The sequence below is a fragment of the Lemur catta genome, chromosome 15 (assembly GCF_020740605.2).
Source record: "Lemur catta isolate mLemCat1 chromosome 15, mLemCat1.pri, whole genome shotgun sequence".
Taxonomy (NCBI): domain Eukaryota; kingdom Metazoa; phylum Chordata; class Mammalia; order Primates; family Lemuridae; genus Lemur; species Lemur catta.
In genome coordinates, this window is record NC_059142.1 from 52426328 (window position 1) to 52438914 (window position 12587).

The following is a 12587-nucleotide window of genomic DNA, read 5'->3' on the forward strand; positions in this document are numbered from 1 at the left end:
GCCTGGGCAACAAAGTGAGACTCTGTCCCCCGCCCGCCCCCCCAAAAAAATTGTGAATTTTTTGGCCGGGCATGGTGGCTCACACCTGTAATCCTAGCACTCTGGGAGGCCAAGGCAGGTGGATCATTCAAGCTCAGGAGTTCAAGACCAGCCTGAGCAAAAGCGAGACCCCATCTCTACTAAAAAAAATAGAAAGAAATTACATGGACAACTAAAAATATACATAGAAAAAATTAGCCAGGCACGGTGGCGCATGCCTGTAGTCCCAGCTACTTGGGAGGCTGAGGCAGGAGGATCACTTGAGCCCAGGAGTTTGAGGTTGCTAGGAGCTAGGCTGACGCCACGGCACTCTAGCCTGGGCAACAGAGTGAGACTCTGCCTGAAAAAAAAATTATTGAAAAAAAAAAAATTGTGAATTTTTAAAACTAAAGAAAACAGACACCGATATATGAGACATTCTCTATTGACTTTCTGCTTTTGGAAGGTAACTCAACCCCCTACTCCTGCAAACACACATACTTTCTCTACCCCCAAGCCCCAATATTAATCCATTACGATCAAACCGGCCAACAATTTCTTATTAAATCAATATTTTCCTTATTATTATCTCTTTTTAAAAAAAGCAGGATTGATCTTGACTTTATAAAATAACATGTACATAAAAGACAGCATTAAGATCATATACACGGCCGGGCGCGGTGGCTCATGCCTGTAATCCTAGCACCCTGGGAGGCCGAGGCGGGCGGATTGTTTGAGCTCAGGAGTTCGAGATCAGCCTGAGCAAGAGTGAGACCCCATCTCTACTAAAAACAGAAAGAAATTATATGGACAGCTAAAAATATATATAGAAAACATTAGCCGGGCATGGTGGCACATGCCTGTAGTCCCAGCTACTCGGGAGGCTGAGGCAGTAGGATCGCTTAAGCCCAGGAGTTTGAGGTTGCTGTGAGCTAGGCTGACGCCACAGCACTCACTCTAGCCCAGGCAACAGAGGGAGACTCTGTCTCAAAAAAAAAAAAAAGATCATATACACATTTATAAAGGAAAAAGTCTAACCTAGTTTGTTGCAAGCTGCCTAGCGACCCAACACAGCATTTCCCCCTTGCTATACTTCTAGGCTGGGAGCACTAGTTTACAGAAGCTCCATGTGGGCTCTGAAATAAGATGCATGGAATTGAAGAGTGGTGGGTTCAGACAGAAAAGGCTTCTATTTCCCAGGACTTACCTGGAGTTTCGATACTTCCTTCCTGATCAGGAAGCTGACTTGGTCCCGGTCATTCCTAGAATAATAGAGACGGCACCAGGAAGGCTTTCCATCCCTGCCGGCCCGGCCAGACTCCTGGTAGTATCCAGCCATGGACTTGGCAATATTCCAGTGGGCGACGAACCTGTAGGGTCAGAAGGGACAAGCAGCATGAGATGTGCACGAAGCACTAAGTGACCCTCGCAGGAGTGATCCTGAGTTAGGAGAGCAGAGCTGTCTGCACACTGACTAGGAGTGAGGAGGCCACAAGGTAGGAAGGCACAGGGAAGAGCCCAGAGTAAGCATAGCTAAGACACCTGTGGCCCATCAGCAGGTTTTCCTGACAGGAGCAGCCTAGCTTAGAGGCCACAGCTGGAGTTTAGGGGCAACTGCAGCATATATGGGGAGCCAAAAAAAAAAAAAATCAGCCAGGGCCCAGTGGAGAAAATACTAGACCTAAAGAAACAAGATTAGACTCTGCCACTTAGGAGCTACGCAACCTTGAATAAGTCCTTTATAACTTCTTTGAAGAGGGAAAGGGATAATATTTATTAAATACCTACTATGAGTCACTTTATGTATTTGTCTCAATCGTTACATTCATCATCATTTGAGGTAGCCCATTCTACAGAAGATGAACTTGAGACTCAAAGAGGTAAATTTTTGCAAGGTCACATAGTGAGGGGACAGTAGAGCTAGGATTTGAGCCTAGGGGTGTCTCACTTCAAAGCTGGCTGCTAACAAGACACTGCAGACCTAGGGTTCAAACTCTAATTCCAAAGTCTGCATTCCTCAAACGTAATACACTAATTCGTACTGTGACTAACTCAGCGTCACTGTGAGGGTCAACAAGACCACGTATACAAAAGTGCTCCGTAAATCATACAAGGCATTATTGTTTAGTGTTAATCAGAGCAAAGGGCTTTAGGCTGTAGCCCAAAATGCCTTGTGAAGGTCAGGCCATGGCTAGAGGTAAAAGACTCCCCAGTAGTTGCTAGTGTGGGGCTAGGAGGCTGGGATGCACCCCAACTCTTTTAGACTGGCAGGAAGCAGTAATAAAAAGTGACAGTAATAAGAGCTTTGCCTTTGATATCCCACAGAGAGCAGCTTAAAATACAGTCATGTCTCACTTAATGACACAGTACATTTTGAGAAATTTGTTATTAGATGATTTCATCATTGGGCAAACATCATAGAGTGTGCCTACACAAACCTAGATAGCATAGCCTACTATACACCTAGGCTATATGGTATAGCCTGTTGCTCCCAGGTTACAAACTTGCACAGCATATTTCTGTACTGAATACTGTAGGCAACTGTAACACAAATCAGTAGGTGTTAGAAATTTCTCAGCTCCTTTATAATCTTATGGGACTCCTGTTGTACACATCATTCAGTTGTTGACTGAAACATCAACATGTGAAGCATGACTATAGTTTCTCTATTCTAGCCCCCTTGCAGGATTCGCCTACTAAGATGTGAGTGAAGCAGCAGTGTTAGTGGACAAGCCCAACGAATTGTATGCTGTCCCCTTTCCAAGGGGATGGCAAAATCGTGCTGCACAGTCACCTAGGAGCAGGCTACACAGAACTGTCAGCGTTCAGGCTATGTGCTAAGGACTCTCTCCTGGAGCCTCCTTCCCCTCTGGCCCTAGAAGCACAGAGACCTGGTCCTTTGAGCAGAGCACTGGAAAGCCCATCCTGAGGCAGGCCCAGATCAGGAAGGTAAGGCAAGAATCAAAGCTCACCTGACGTTGGCTTTATCCACTCCCATCCCAAAACTGATGGTTGCAACAATTACAGGGACCTTCTCCTCCATCCACTCATTCTGCACCAGTGTTCTTTCAGAAGCCTTCAGCCCTGTAGAGTAGGGGAAGATGGGGAAGAGAACTCGCATTTCCCTTGGGTTTACCTTGGTGCCTATTTTGGGTTCGACACTATGCTGGGCACTTCACCCTGAATACATCGCTTCCCAGCTGCATGACCTTGGGCCAGGCACTTAACCTCACTGAGCCTCAGCTGATAGACATAAAGACCCTTGCCCATGAGGGGCACAGAGCATTCAATAAACTTTAGGCCATGATTCAAACCCAAGTCTGTTGGCCTCCAAAGCCTGTGCTCGTTCAGTAACACCAACACCTGGGTTTATAAAAACTCATCACCTGCTGCTGGGTGGGCAAAAAGTGAGCGAGAAAAAGAATTCAGGAGTCACAATTCTCATTTTAGACCTCATTCATGTCTAGACTCTCTTTAGGGGATTTAAGTGAATCACTTTAGCTCTGCCTGATTACCTGCAAAAAAGATAGTGGACCACCTGATAGTCAGGATCTATAAGGAACAAGAGACCAGTTAAGAAGCCTGTGAGGGTAAAGAGGCCCACATGGCCTGGGCACCCCTTACCTGCGTGGTAAGCCTTGGCGTTCACACCCCTGCAACTGAGCTCTATGGCCAGCTGTTCACAAGCCTCTCTAGTCCTGCAGTAGACAATGCCGCAGCCGGACAACAGCTGAATGGGGAGATGCAGGAAGAAAATAAGCGTGGGAAGAACAATCGGTCTGCTGTAGTGTGACTTGTTTCAAAAGTAACTCTCTGCTCTTTCCCTCATCAGCTTCACAGTCTCCTCTGAGGCAGGACACCCAGCAGGGCTCTGCCACTTTATAAAAGGCAGGACCAAGGCCGCTCAAAACCCATCCTGGTTAACTCCTCTGCCTCCTTCCCATAAACCTTGTGTGGGTCTGCAAAGGCCTCATCCAGAGGGGCTGGCTGCCTGCCTTCCACAGAAGGATCCAGGACAAGGGAACCCCATTAAGGGGGACAATGCCAAGAAGTCAAGGGGGTGACTCTTTGTTCACGAGTTTTATGAAGCTGGGCTACAGAATAGAAAAAGCAAAGGTCTTCGAAAACCAAGCACCATCTCTACGCTGCAGACAGCACCCCACAGCTCTAGGTGCTGCTTCGCTCCCACCCCAGTGCCTCACCCCTTTATCAGTCTTCTGTCCAAGAGCCTTAAGGCAGAAGTCCCTCAGGTTCCCGTAGAGGTCAGAAATCAGTTCCTTGAACTGCACATCATAGAAGAGGTTGGCCCGGAAGCAGGGAGTCTTGAATGTGGCAACTGGTTGCTTCAGGTGCAGGGCAGCAAACACGTCCTCTTGGACCTGCAGGGTGGCTGTGGCAGTCAAAGCCACACACGGGATATGTCTCAGGCGGGAGCGCAGGGCACCCAGACGCAAGTAGTCAGGACGGAAGTCATGTCCCCACTGGGAAACACAATGAGCCTCATCCACCACCAAATAAGAGAGCAGGTGGCGGGATAACAGGGAGTTCAGGATGGGCTGGAAGGAGGCTGATGCCGCCATCTCCGGGGTAATGTACAGAAGCCTGGTCTGGGGCTTTTCTTGCTCCAGGTCAGAGAGCAGCTCCTTCCTCTCCTGTGCTGAGAGCTTCGAGTTCAGGGAACTCACCGGTACCTTCAGGGCCAGCAAGTGGTCCACTTGGTCCTGAGGGTAGAAGGGATAAAGCCACAGAGAGGAGTATAATTGGCCCTCAGGACTCAGGTAAATGTCATTGCAATTCCCTGGGACATTTTCCATCATAAAATGTCCTCCTCCTACCCTCTGGTATGTCTTCTCTTTGCACAGAAATACAGGCTGAGTAGCCCTTATCCAAAATGCCTGGGGTCAGAAGTGTTTTGGATTTCAGATATTTTTGGGTTCTGGAATATTTACATACACATAATGAGGAATCCTGGGGATGAGACCCAAGTCTACACGTGAAATTCATTTATGCTTCACATACACCTTATACATGTAGCCTGAAGGTAATGTTGTATAATTTTTGTTGCATACTTTATGTCCTGAAAGTTTAATTTTATATAATCTTTTTAATAATTTTGTGCATGAAAAAAGTTTTGTCTCTGTTTTGACTGGACTCATCTCACATGAGGTCAGGTATAGAATTTCCCACTATGGTGTCATGTTAGCACTCAAAAAGTTTCAGATTTCAGATGTTCAGACTAGGGACACTCAACCTGTACAGAAGTCAAAGTGTTTCAGTACAGGCTCTGGAGTCAGACAGACCTGGATTTAATCCTGGCTCACTTAATTGCCACATGCGCTCTGGCTGTTTCTTAACCTTTAAGATTCGGTTTTCTTCCTTTCTCTCTCTCCCCCTTTCCTATGCAAATAGTAACTATCTATTAGGACGGTTATATGAATTAAATGAAATTTTACATCTCAATGATGAAATTAATGTGTATAATTCACTTAGCACAAAGCCTGAGACCTAGTGAACATTCACCAAGTACTACTGTTGTTCCCTCTCTACCTTTCTTTATGGTGGCTGGATCTTAACCACATGGCCACGCTTCCCCAATTCTGATTCTATCAGCTCATGTGCAGGCCTTAAATATAGTCACGTCTGCAGAGCAGACCTCAACAAGGTCTCAACCAGTTTCTCATATTTTTTTCTGTCTCACATACTGTGCTCTTACCAAAATAAAGCAGGTCACCAGGGATTCCTCATGTCAATTTAGCTATCTATCCATCTGCATCTTCTATCCTAACACCATGAGTGGATAGGTGTGTACATGTGAGTATGTGTGTACAGCTACAGTTCCATACTCCTCTGGACAAAAAATAACAAACAAGGATGAGGGATCTCAGGCCATCAAAACACAGAAGACTCATTCATGACCCACCAGAGTGATACACGCTAGTGGAGAACCCTTCATTTGGGCAATTCAGAAACCCAATATAGAGAGTGAAACAGGCAAATCAGAGAAAATAAGAGGCAAAAGACCAAATAAAGGAGAAGTGAAATTTCCAGCTATAAACAACCTTCTCTTAATATTTTTGGGCTATCATCTTCAATCTTCTAAGTCTCACCTGAATCAAAGCAATGAGAGGTGAGACTACAAGGGTGATGCCGTTGGCCAACAGTGCAGGGAGCTGATAGCAGAGGGATTTTCCTGCCCCTGTGGGCATGCACACAAAGACATCCTTGTCCCCTGCAAAAACATAAGACAATATCTCAATGCTTCCGGCCTTTTCATCCAGGTTCTTGAAAATTAAATGAGAATGTAGGAAAAGCACCTAGCAGAGTGTCTGGCATATGGGAGAGTCTCAATATAACATTAATTTCCTTCCCATTCTTTCTATGAAAAGGGCAGGGATCCTGGGAGAGTTGGAAATGCCCCCCCACCCCCGTTCCAGTGATGGTAATAAAAACAATGGTAGGGGCCAGACACAGTGGCTCATGCCTGTAATCCTAGCACTCTGGAAGGCCAAGACGGGAGGACTGCTTGAGCTCAGGAATTCCAGACCAGCCTGACCAAGAGTGAGACCCCATCTCTACTAAAAATAGAAAATTTAGCCAGGTGTCAAGGCACACACCTGTACTCCCAGCTATTTGGGAGGCTGAGGCAAGAGGATGGCTTGAGTCCAGGAGTTTGAGGTTGCAGTGAGCTTCGATAATGCCACTGCACTCTACACAGCGTGACAGAGTGAGACTCTGTCTCAAAAACAAATACAAAACCCAAAAAAACAAAGGTAGGGAAGTCTGAGTCTGCTGAAATACAGACGATTGAATGAAACAGCCATGAAAGCAGAATACTGCTAGATAAGTGGGGATATCTGTGTAGACATGGCAGGACATTAGAGGTGTTCTGTTTATAAATGTATCATTGATATTATAAGACTGCCCCCCTCTCGATCACCTCTATTTGTCACCATATCTCAGGTTTATAATATTACTACTCCTTCTTTTGCTGGGACTCGGGCCACTCAATCTTCAACAAAAGGATGACCTAGTAGGTCAGTGGTTAGGCAATTGAAGCCATCCTCACTACAGCCTACACACAAATGAACAATAATGGGAATCTATGAACTGTATTCAAAGACAATTTGCAGCTCTGGCTATGAAATATAAGAACCAGAAGTTGGGTGGCTCTGCCATTAAAATTGCAAGCTTTGGGTGACAAGTTTAAAAGATTTCCAAAACTAATTATGGACCAAGGGTAGGGAGGCAAAAAAGGGTCAGACGGGTGTTCAGCTGCAGTGTTATGGTACAGCCAGCACAAATCTAAAGACAGGTAGCTTGGTAATATTACCTTTTACTACAGCCATGGTCGCACTCTTCTGTAAAGGCGTCTTAAAAGAGTCAAACCCAAAGACCTTCTTCAACGTGCTCTGGACTCGCCGCTCAGGGTCAAAAGGAAAGGAGGAAGGGCGGATGCTCATCTTAGCGAAAAACAGTGGCCAAATGTTAAGACAAAGGTGGTGAAAGGTTGCCACGAGAACTCTCTGTTCTGCTTAAAAAATACAGCTTATTTTTCTCTGTGTGTAGAAATTTACTACATTACATTTACTTAATATATAATTTTCAAGTAATAAAGCTGCAGGTGAACTGTCTCAAGCAATACATGCCTGAGTAACATCTCCATTTTTACGCTCAGTGAAAATAAAAATATCGAAGTGTCCCAGGCTACGGTATAGCACAGAGCTAAAAATCAGATCACGAGAAGAAACACAAATGTTTTCGGAATAGTTGGGAGAACGTTGAATCGTCTTTCTAAGATCCACCTTCCGCTCCTTCTATAAGCGCAGCCAAGACGACCATTCTTCTCCCCGACCCCCGACCCTTCTCTCTTCCTCTGAGACCCAGATTCGCAATTTTCTCGCTTGGCCAGCCGACGCCTCCCTCTCTTCAACCCCATATATCGGAAGCCGGCCGTGGGCTGTGCAGGAATGAAGGACTCTTGCTGGGTCCCTGCTGGCTCCGGAACTACTGGAAGCCCCGGGACACCAACAGAAACTCCGAGAAGCCAGAAACCGCCGGGAATTCAGCGTTAGGCAGAACGCACACAACTTTATATCCGTCGCGTAGTGATGACGTTACGCGAGCGCTGTCAAGAGGAGCTGGGCAAGGCTCAGAACGGGCCGTTTTGATTGGCTACCAGTCTGGCGCGCGGTCTCCTGGGATCCGGAAGTTGTCTTTCCGCGTGGAAGTCGGCTGCTTTGAGTCATTAGAGTGAGCCACGCCGAGTCTGTGGGAATAAGATGGCGGGGAAGAAAAATGTTCTGTCGTCTCTGGCAGTTTACGCGGAAGATTCAGAGCCCGAATCTGACGGCGAGGCTGGAGTCGAAGCGGTGGGCAGCGCAGCTGGTGAGGCCCGAGTGGGAAACTGGAAGGGGAAATCAGGTGTCTGCCCGGAACGCTGCCCGCCTAGCGGGGCAGGAGGGAAAGAGATGGTTATTGTGACCCCATTAGTGGGCCCCGAAGCACGGTAACGGTCCTGGGTGGGATAGAGCATTAGAGACTGTAGTAAGAATGAACTGTCTCCTTCCTCTTGTTTCCATTATTCTGCCGAAACTTACTGAAAGTTTTGTCCGTGCCGGGCATCGTGGTGGCAGAGAGATGGATGAGGGAGAGGTATTCAAGGTTGCTGAACTACCTCTGGGCTCGTTGTTCAGATGGGAGAGAGCAATGAGTAAAACATACGTGGAGGGTGATAAACGTTTTGTTAAGTTTATAAGTTTTTAATTAGAAATGTGCTCCAAACACATCTTGGAGCTTTTAAAAGTGAATATATCTGGTCTCCAAAGTGAGATGTATTTTGGTACATCCGGAGTGAGATATGGGCATTTGTCAACTCTTTAAGGTTCCTGAGTGATTCTGTTACTTTGTGAGTTTGTGAAGCCTATTGGTGATTTTGTTGTCCTCCTCAGGTTGAGAATCACAAAATTAAAAAAGGAGAATAGATTTCTTGGGGAGAATGGAGAGAAAACAAGTTACCTAGTATTTTGTATCTGGACCTTGGTTTCTTCTGGAAAGTGAGGGGTGTTGGATTAGATTAGCTACTCTCATATTTTGTTGTTTTGTATGGTGTCTTCCAGTCAGAAGGCTCCCTAGTGGTTTCCTAGTACTATGTAGTGTTTTTATTTGTTTTTTGTTTTGCTTTAAATTAAGAAAAAGGTTTTTTCAAGTAGGTATGATTGGGAACTCATTGGAGTGCGCCTGGTCCTGTTCCTAGGGCAGAGCATACAAAAATGAGGAAGACAGTCCCTGTCTTATACAAGAAGACTAGTTCACAGGTGCCTGTGATACAAGGTTGAGGTGTGAGATGTGCATGTTAAAAGAGGTGTTCAAACAATGTGCTATTATTCAGAGAAGGGAAGGATTCAGCTGACATAATAGATGGGCTGAATCTATTGGTTTTCTTCCCTATTCTTTTAATGATATTATCCACTAAATTTTGGCTTTCCTGAGGGCAGAATTTGGGCCTGTGGTCACTTACATGAGATTTAGGTTTCCCTTTTATTTTCAGAGATAGTCCTATCCACTCAAGTCACTGGAAAATTTTCTTACTCCCCACCCCCACTTTTTTTTTTTTTTTTTTAACTGTTTCAGAAGAGAAAGGTGGGTTGGTATCTGATGCCTATGGAGAGGACGACTTTTCTCGCCTAGGGGGTGACGAAGATGGTTATGAAGAAGAAGAGGACGAGAACAGCAAACAGTCGGTAGGTAAATCTCCTAAATCAAGACTTGCTCAAAGCACCATTTCATTTGTCAGAAACTTTCTGAACTATGCCAAAAGTGTTCCATTTCATGGCTAACCTCATACGCCCCCGCTTTTGGGTTTGGTATTAAAGAAACTGGGTTGGATATCATTAGTCCTGTTTGAAAATTAAATTTATTTTCACCTGGATCATTTTGTCTTAATCTTTGAAATGAAATTTTGGGGAAAAGATAGTGACTATTTTATTTAACCCAGATATCAGTGAGTATTTTATGTTGCTTTTCCCAGTTTAAATAATTTATTCCATTTGTAGCATTCACCCTAATTGATGTATCATTTATATCTACAATCAACTCTGCATTGTTCTTAATCTTGGTTGGGGCTCATTCAAATCTTTCAGTTTATTAACAAGGTAAGGAACAAAAATTATTTAGTTTTCACCTGCTTTGATCCTCCTTAACTTCTTTCTTGACATTTTACTTGGCACTTTTTATCAGGGTGCCTTGGTTCTTGATCATAAATCTTGCCAGAAGTTTGGTAGGTGCTGGCTAACAAAGGAGAACTTGTGCCTTTATTAACAAGAAAGACTTTAGTATCACAATCACCTGAGCAGCATGAGCCAGCATTTTAAAGTTTGGAGAAAAAGCAATGAATTTCAGGCTTGTGCTTAGCACAAAGACATACAAAGTTGAATCTGGATATCAGATCTGGCTACAGTTTTAAACACTCATGATGTACTTTATTTTTTATTAATTTATTTACTTATTTTTATTTTTTGAGACAAAAGTCTCAAAAAAGTCTCTGTTGCCCGAGCTAGAGTGCAGTGGGGTCATCATAGCTCACTGCAACCTCAGACTCCTGGGTTCATGCGATCTTCCTGCCTTGGCCTCCCGAATAGCTGTGATTACAGGTGTGAGCCACCATGCCCAGCCTATTGTATAAAAATTTTGTTTCATGTTGGTATATAAATGTTAGCATTTCAATGCTTTCCACATTAAACAGAAATGTATTTTGTATTTTATGCTCTTAGGAGATATTTTCATGCCTTGAGCCCCGCCCATTAATGCTGATAATTCAGAGTTGACTGAAATTGTTCAGAAAAGTTTGCAAGTTGTTTTCCTGACTTTTCTCAAGTACATTCATACTGGCTTAATATCCATAATTCTTTTCTTTCTTAAATTTGCATAACATGTATTTGAGGTGTTCCATATTGGCTTTGCTCATAATTTTCAGCATGTTTAAGTTTTATTTCATATTTTAGTAAAATCCTCTTGTCAAATCCCAATATAAACGTTCTGAAATGTAATTGTATTCAGCTGAGCTCCATCTCTGATCATTGATTTCAATTGCAGTTATGGAGATTGTAGTAAAAACCTTTGACTCACTGGTACCTTATAGGATAGTTAAGTCTCAAAGCCATCAGTATAGTCCATTAAGTCTCTTACGTGGTGTTTATATTAATATCTGGAGTGTTCTGTAATGTTTGGGTTAAAGTATAGCTTTGTTGAAAATTATGTTTTGAAATGAAACCAGTTTTTCTAGGCATTTAGTCAAACACTTCTGTGCATTGGGAGTGTTCTGAGTAGTGGAAGTGATGTGGATTTAGCTAGCTAATAAAGTACCTCATCCAGCATCTGCTCGCAATCTTTGACCTTCATGGCATTAGTATTGAGTGGAATGGTGGGCTTGCTTTGGAAAATGCCTTACCCACATGATGCTTTGTGTCAGGCAGGGCTTATTTGGATAAAGAACAAGGCTTGGTAGAGTGGTTCAATCTGTGAGCACTCAGATGGAGGCAGAGCTCACTCAATGGGATCCAGGGAAGCCTGGGCATAGCTCTTTGATCCTGCCTTTCCTGAGTCACTTGCTGTGGTCATATGGTGCCTACCTTCCTGTGTTCATGTTAGTGCAGATGCTACTGGGTTGAGGTGCTAGGGTATAGCTATGTGTGAGTCATGTCACTTTGATGTTAATGTTTTGGTAGGTCTGAGTCTGATGTATATGTGTATGTGAGAGGCAAAGGAGAGAAAAAAAGGTTCTTAATCCTAGTTTAAATAATTCATATTTCAGTGGGAACACTATTTCCTCTTTTATCCTGTGGCCTGGTCTTGCTCTTTTCTGAAGCATATTGCAACCTTTCTCCATTTTTTTGTATGTGATTTTTAACTTGGGCATTTTCATTGACGTGGACTGTGGCATCACTAGAATAACTATTGACTTCGAGCTGCTGGTGTTTTTTGGTTTTCCCCCCTTCTCTTTCTCTAGTTCTTAGTCATGTGGTAGGGGAGGGATTCTTGGTGGGATGACCCCAGCTGGGTAAATGGGCTGTTTGCTTCAGCCCCTAGTTATGCATGTGAGACCCCCTCAGGCCCACTCCTTTAAGCTTAATCCTCTAAATTCTTTGTCTTGTAGGAAGATGACGATTCAGAGACTGAAAAACCTGAGGCTGATGACCCAAAGGTATTTGGTGTTGGCTGTGGCGGGGTGGCTGGATGCAAACAAGGTGTTTCAACATTATGGTTCAGTTCATATCTCTGGTCAAGATCTGTCCCACTAGCACACTGTGTGACCATGTGGATATTTTCTAGGATAAAACCATCTTTATAAAGAAAGAACCTAGAGACCACCCAGGAATGAAAAAGTCCTAAAGCAGAGTGGATTTCTGCAGATTGTGCCATATCTCTAGACTAGAAAAGCAAAAGGACTGTCTGAGTCCGACAACCCCCTCGCACTTTGCATCATGGGTCACTGCCCCTTCAGGTGGGTTAGGTATGGGACTGTTTCTAGACTCAGGAAGGCATAAGGGGGGCCGTCTTGCATGCTCTGAGTT

General features: G+C 44.3%; 2 protein-coding genes across 5 annotated transcripts in view; one reads left to right on the top strand and one right to left on the bottom strand.

The window, feature by feature from the left end:
• The window catches only part of RECQL5 (RecQ like helicase 5), a 33689-nt gene extending 25579 nt beyond the window's left edge, over window positions 1-8110 (bottom strand). For 3 of the 4 annotated variants that reach the window (XR_006739491.1, XM_045569928.1, XM_045569926.1), the window contains exons 1-6: window positions 7349-8110; window positions 6126-6247; window positions 4221-4739; window positions 3643-3748; window positions 2991-3102; window positions 1226-1388 (exon numbers count right to left, since the gene is read on the bottom strand). Coding sequence is in view for 2 of the 4 variants with exons in the window: in XM_045569928.1 (XP_045425884.1) it covers window positions 1226-1388; window positions 2991-3102; window positions 3643-3748; window positions 4221-4739; window positions 6126-6247; window positions 7349-7478 (1152 nt within the window). In the remaining 2 variants the exon portion in view is untranslated. The remainder of the gene's footprint in view (window positions 1-1225; window positions 1389-2990; window positions 3103-3642; window positions 3749-4220; window positions 4740-6125; window positions 6248-7348) is intronic. The other variant, XR_006739492.1, reaches the window with a different exon arrangement.
• Window positions 8044-12587, top strand: part of LOC123650799 (SAP30 binding protein) — a 35360-nt gene continuing 30816 nt past the window's right edge. The window contains exons 1-3 of the mRNA XM_045569929.1: window positions 8044-8403; window positions 9649-9758; window positions 12170-12217. Coding sequence (XP_045425885.1) covers window positions 8298-8403; window positions 9649-9758; window positions 12170-12217 — 264 coding nt within the window. The 5' untranslated portion in view covers window positions 8044-8297. The remainder of the gene's footprint in view (window positions 8404-9648; window positions 9759-12169; window positions 12218-12587) is intronic.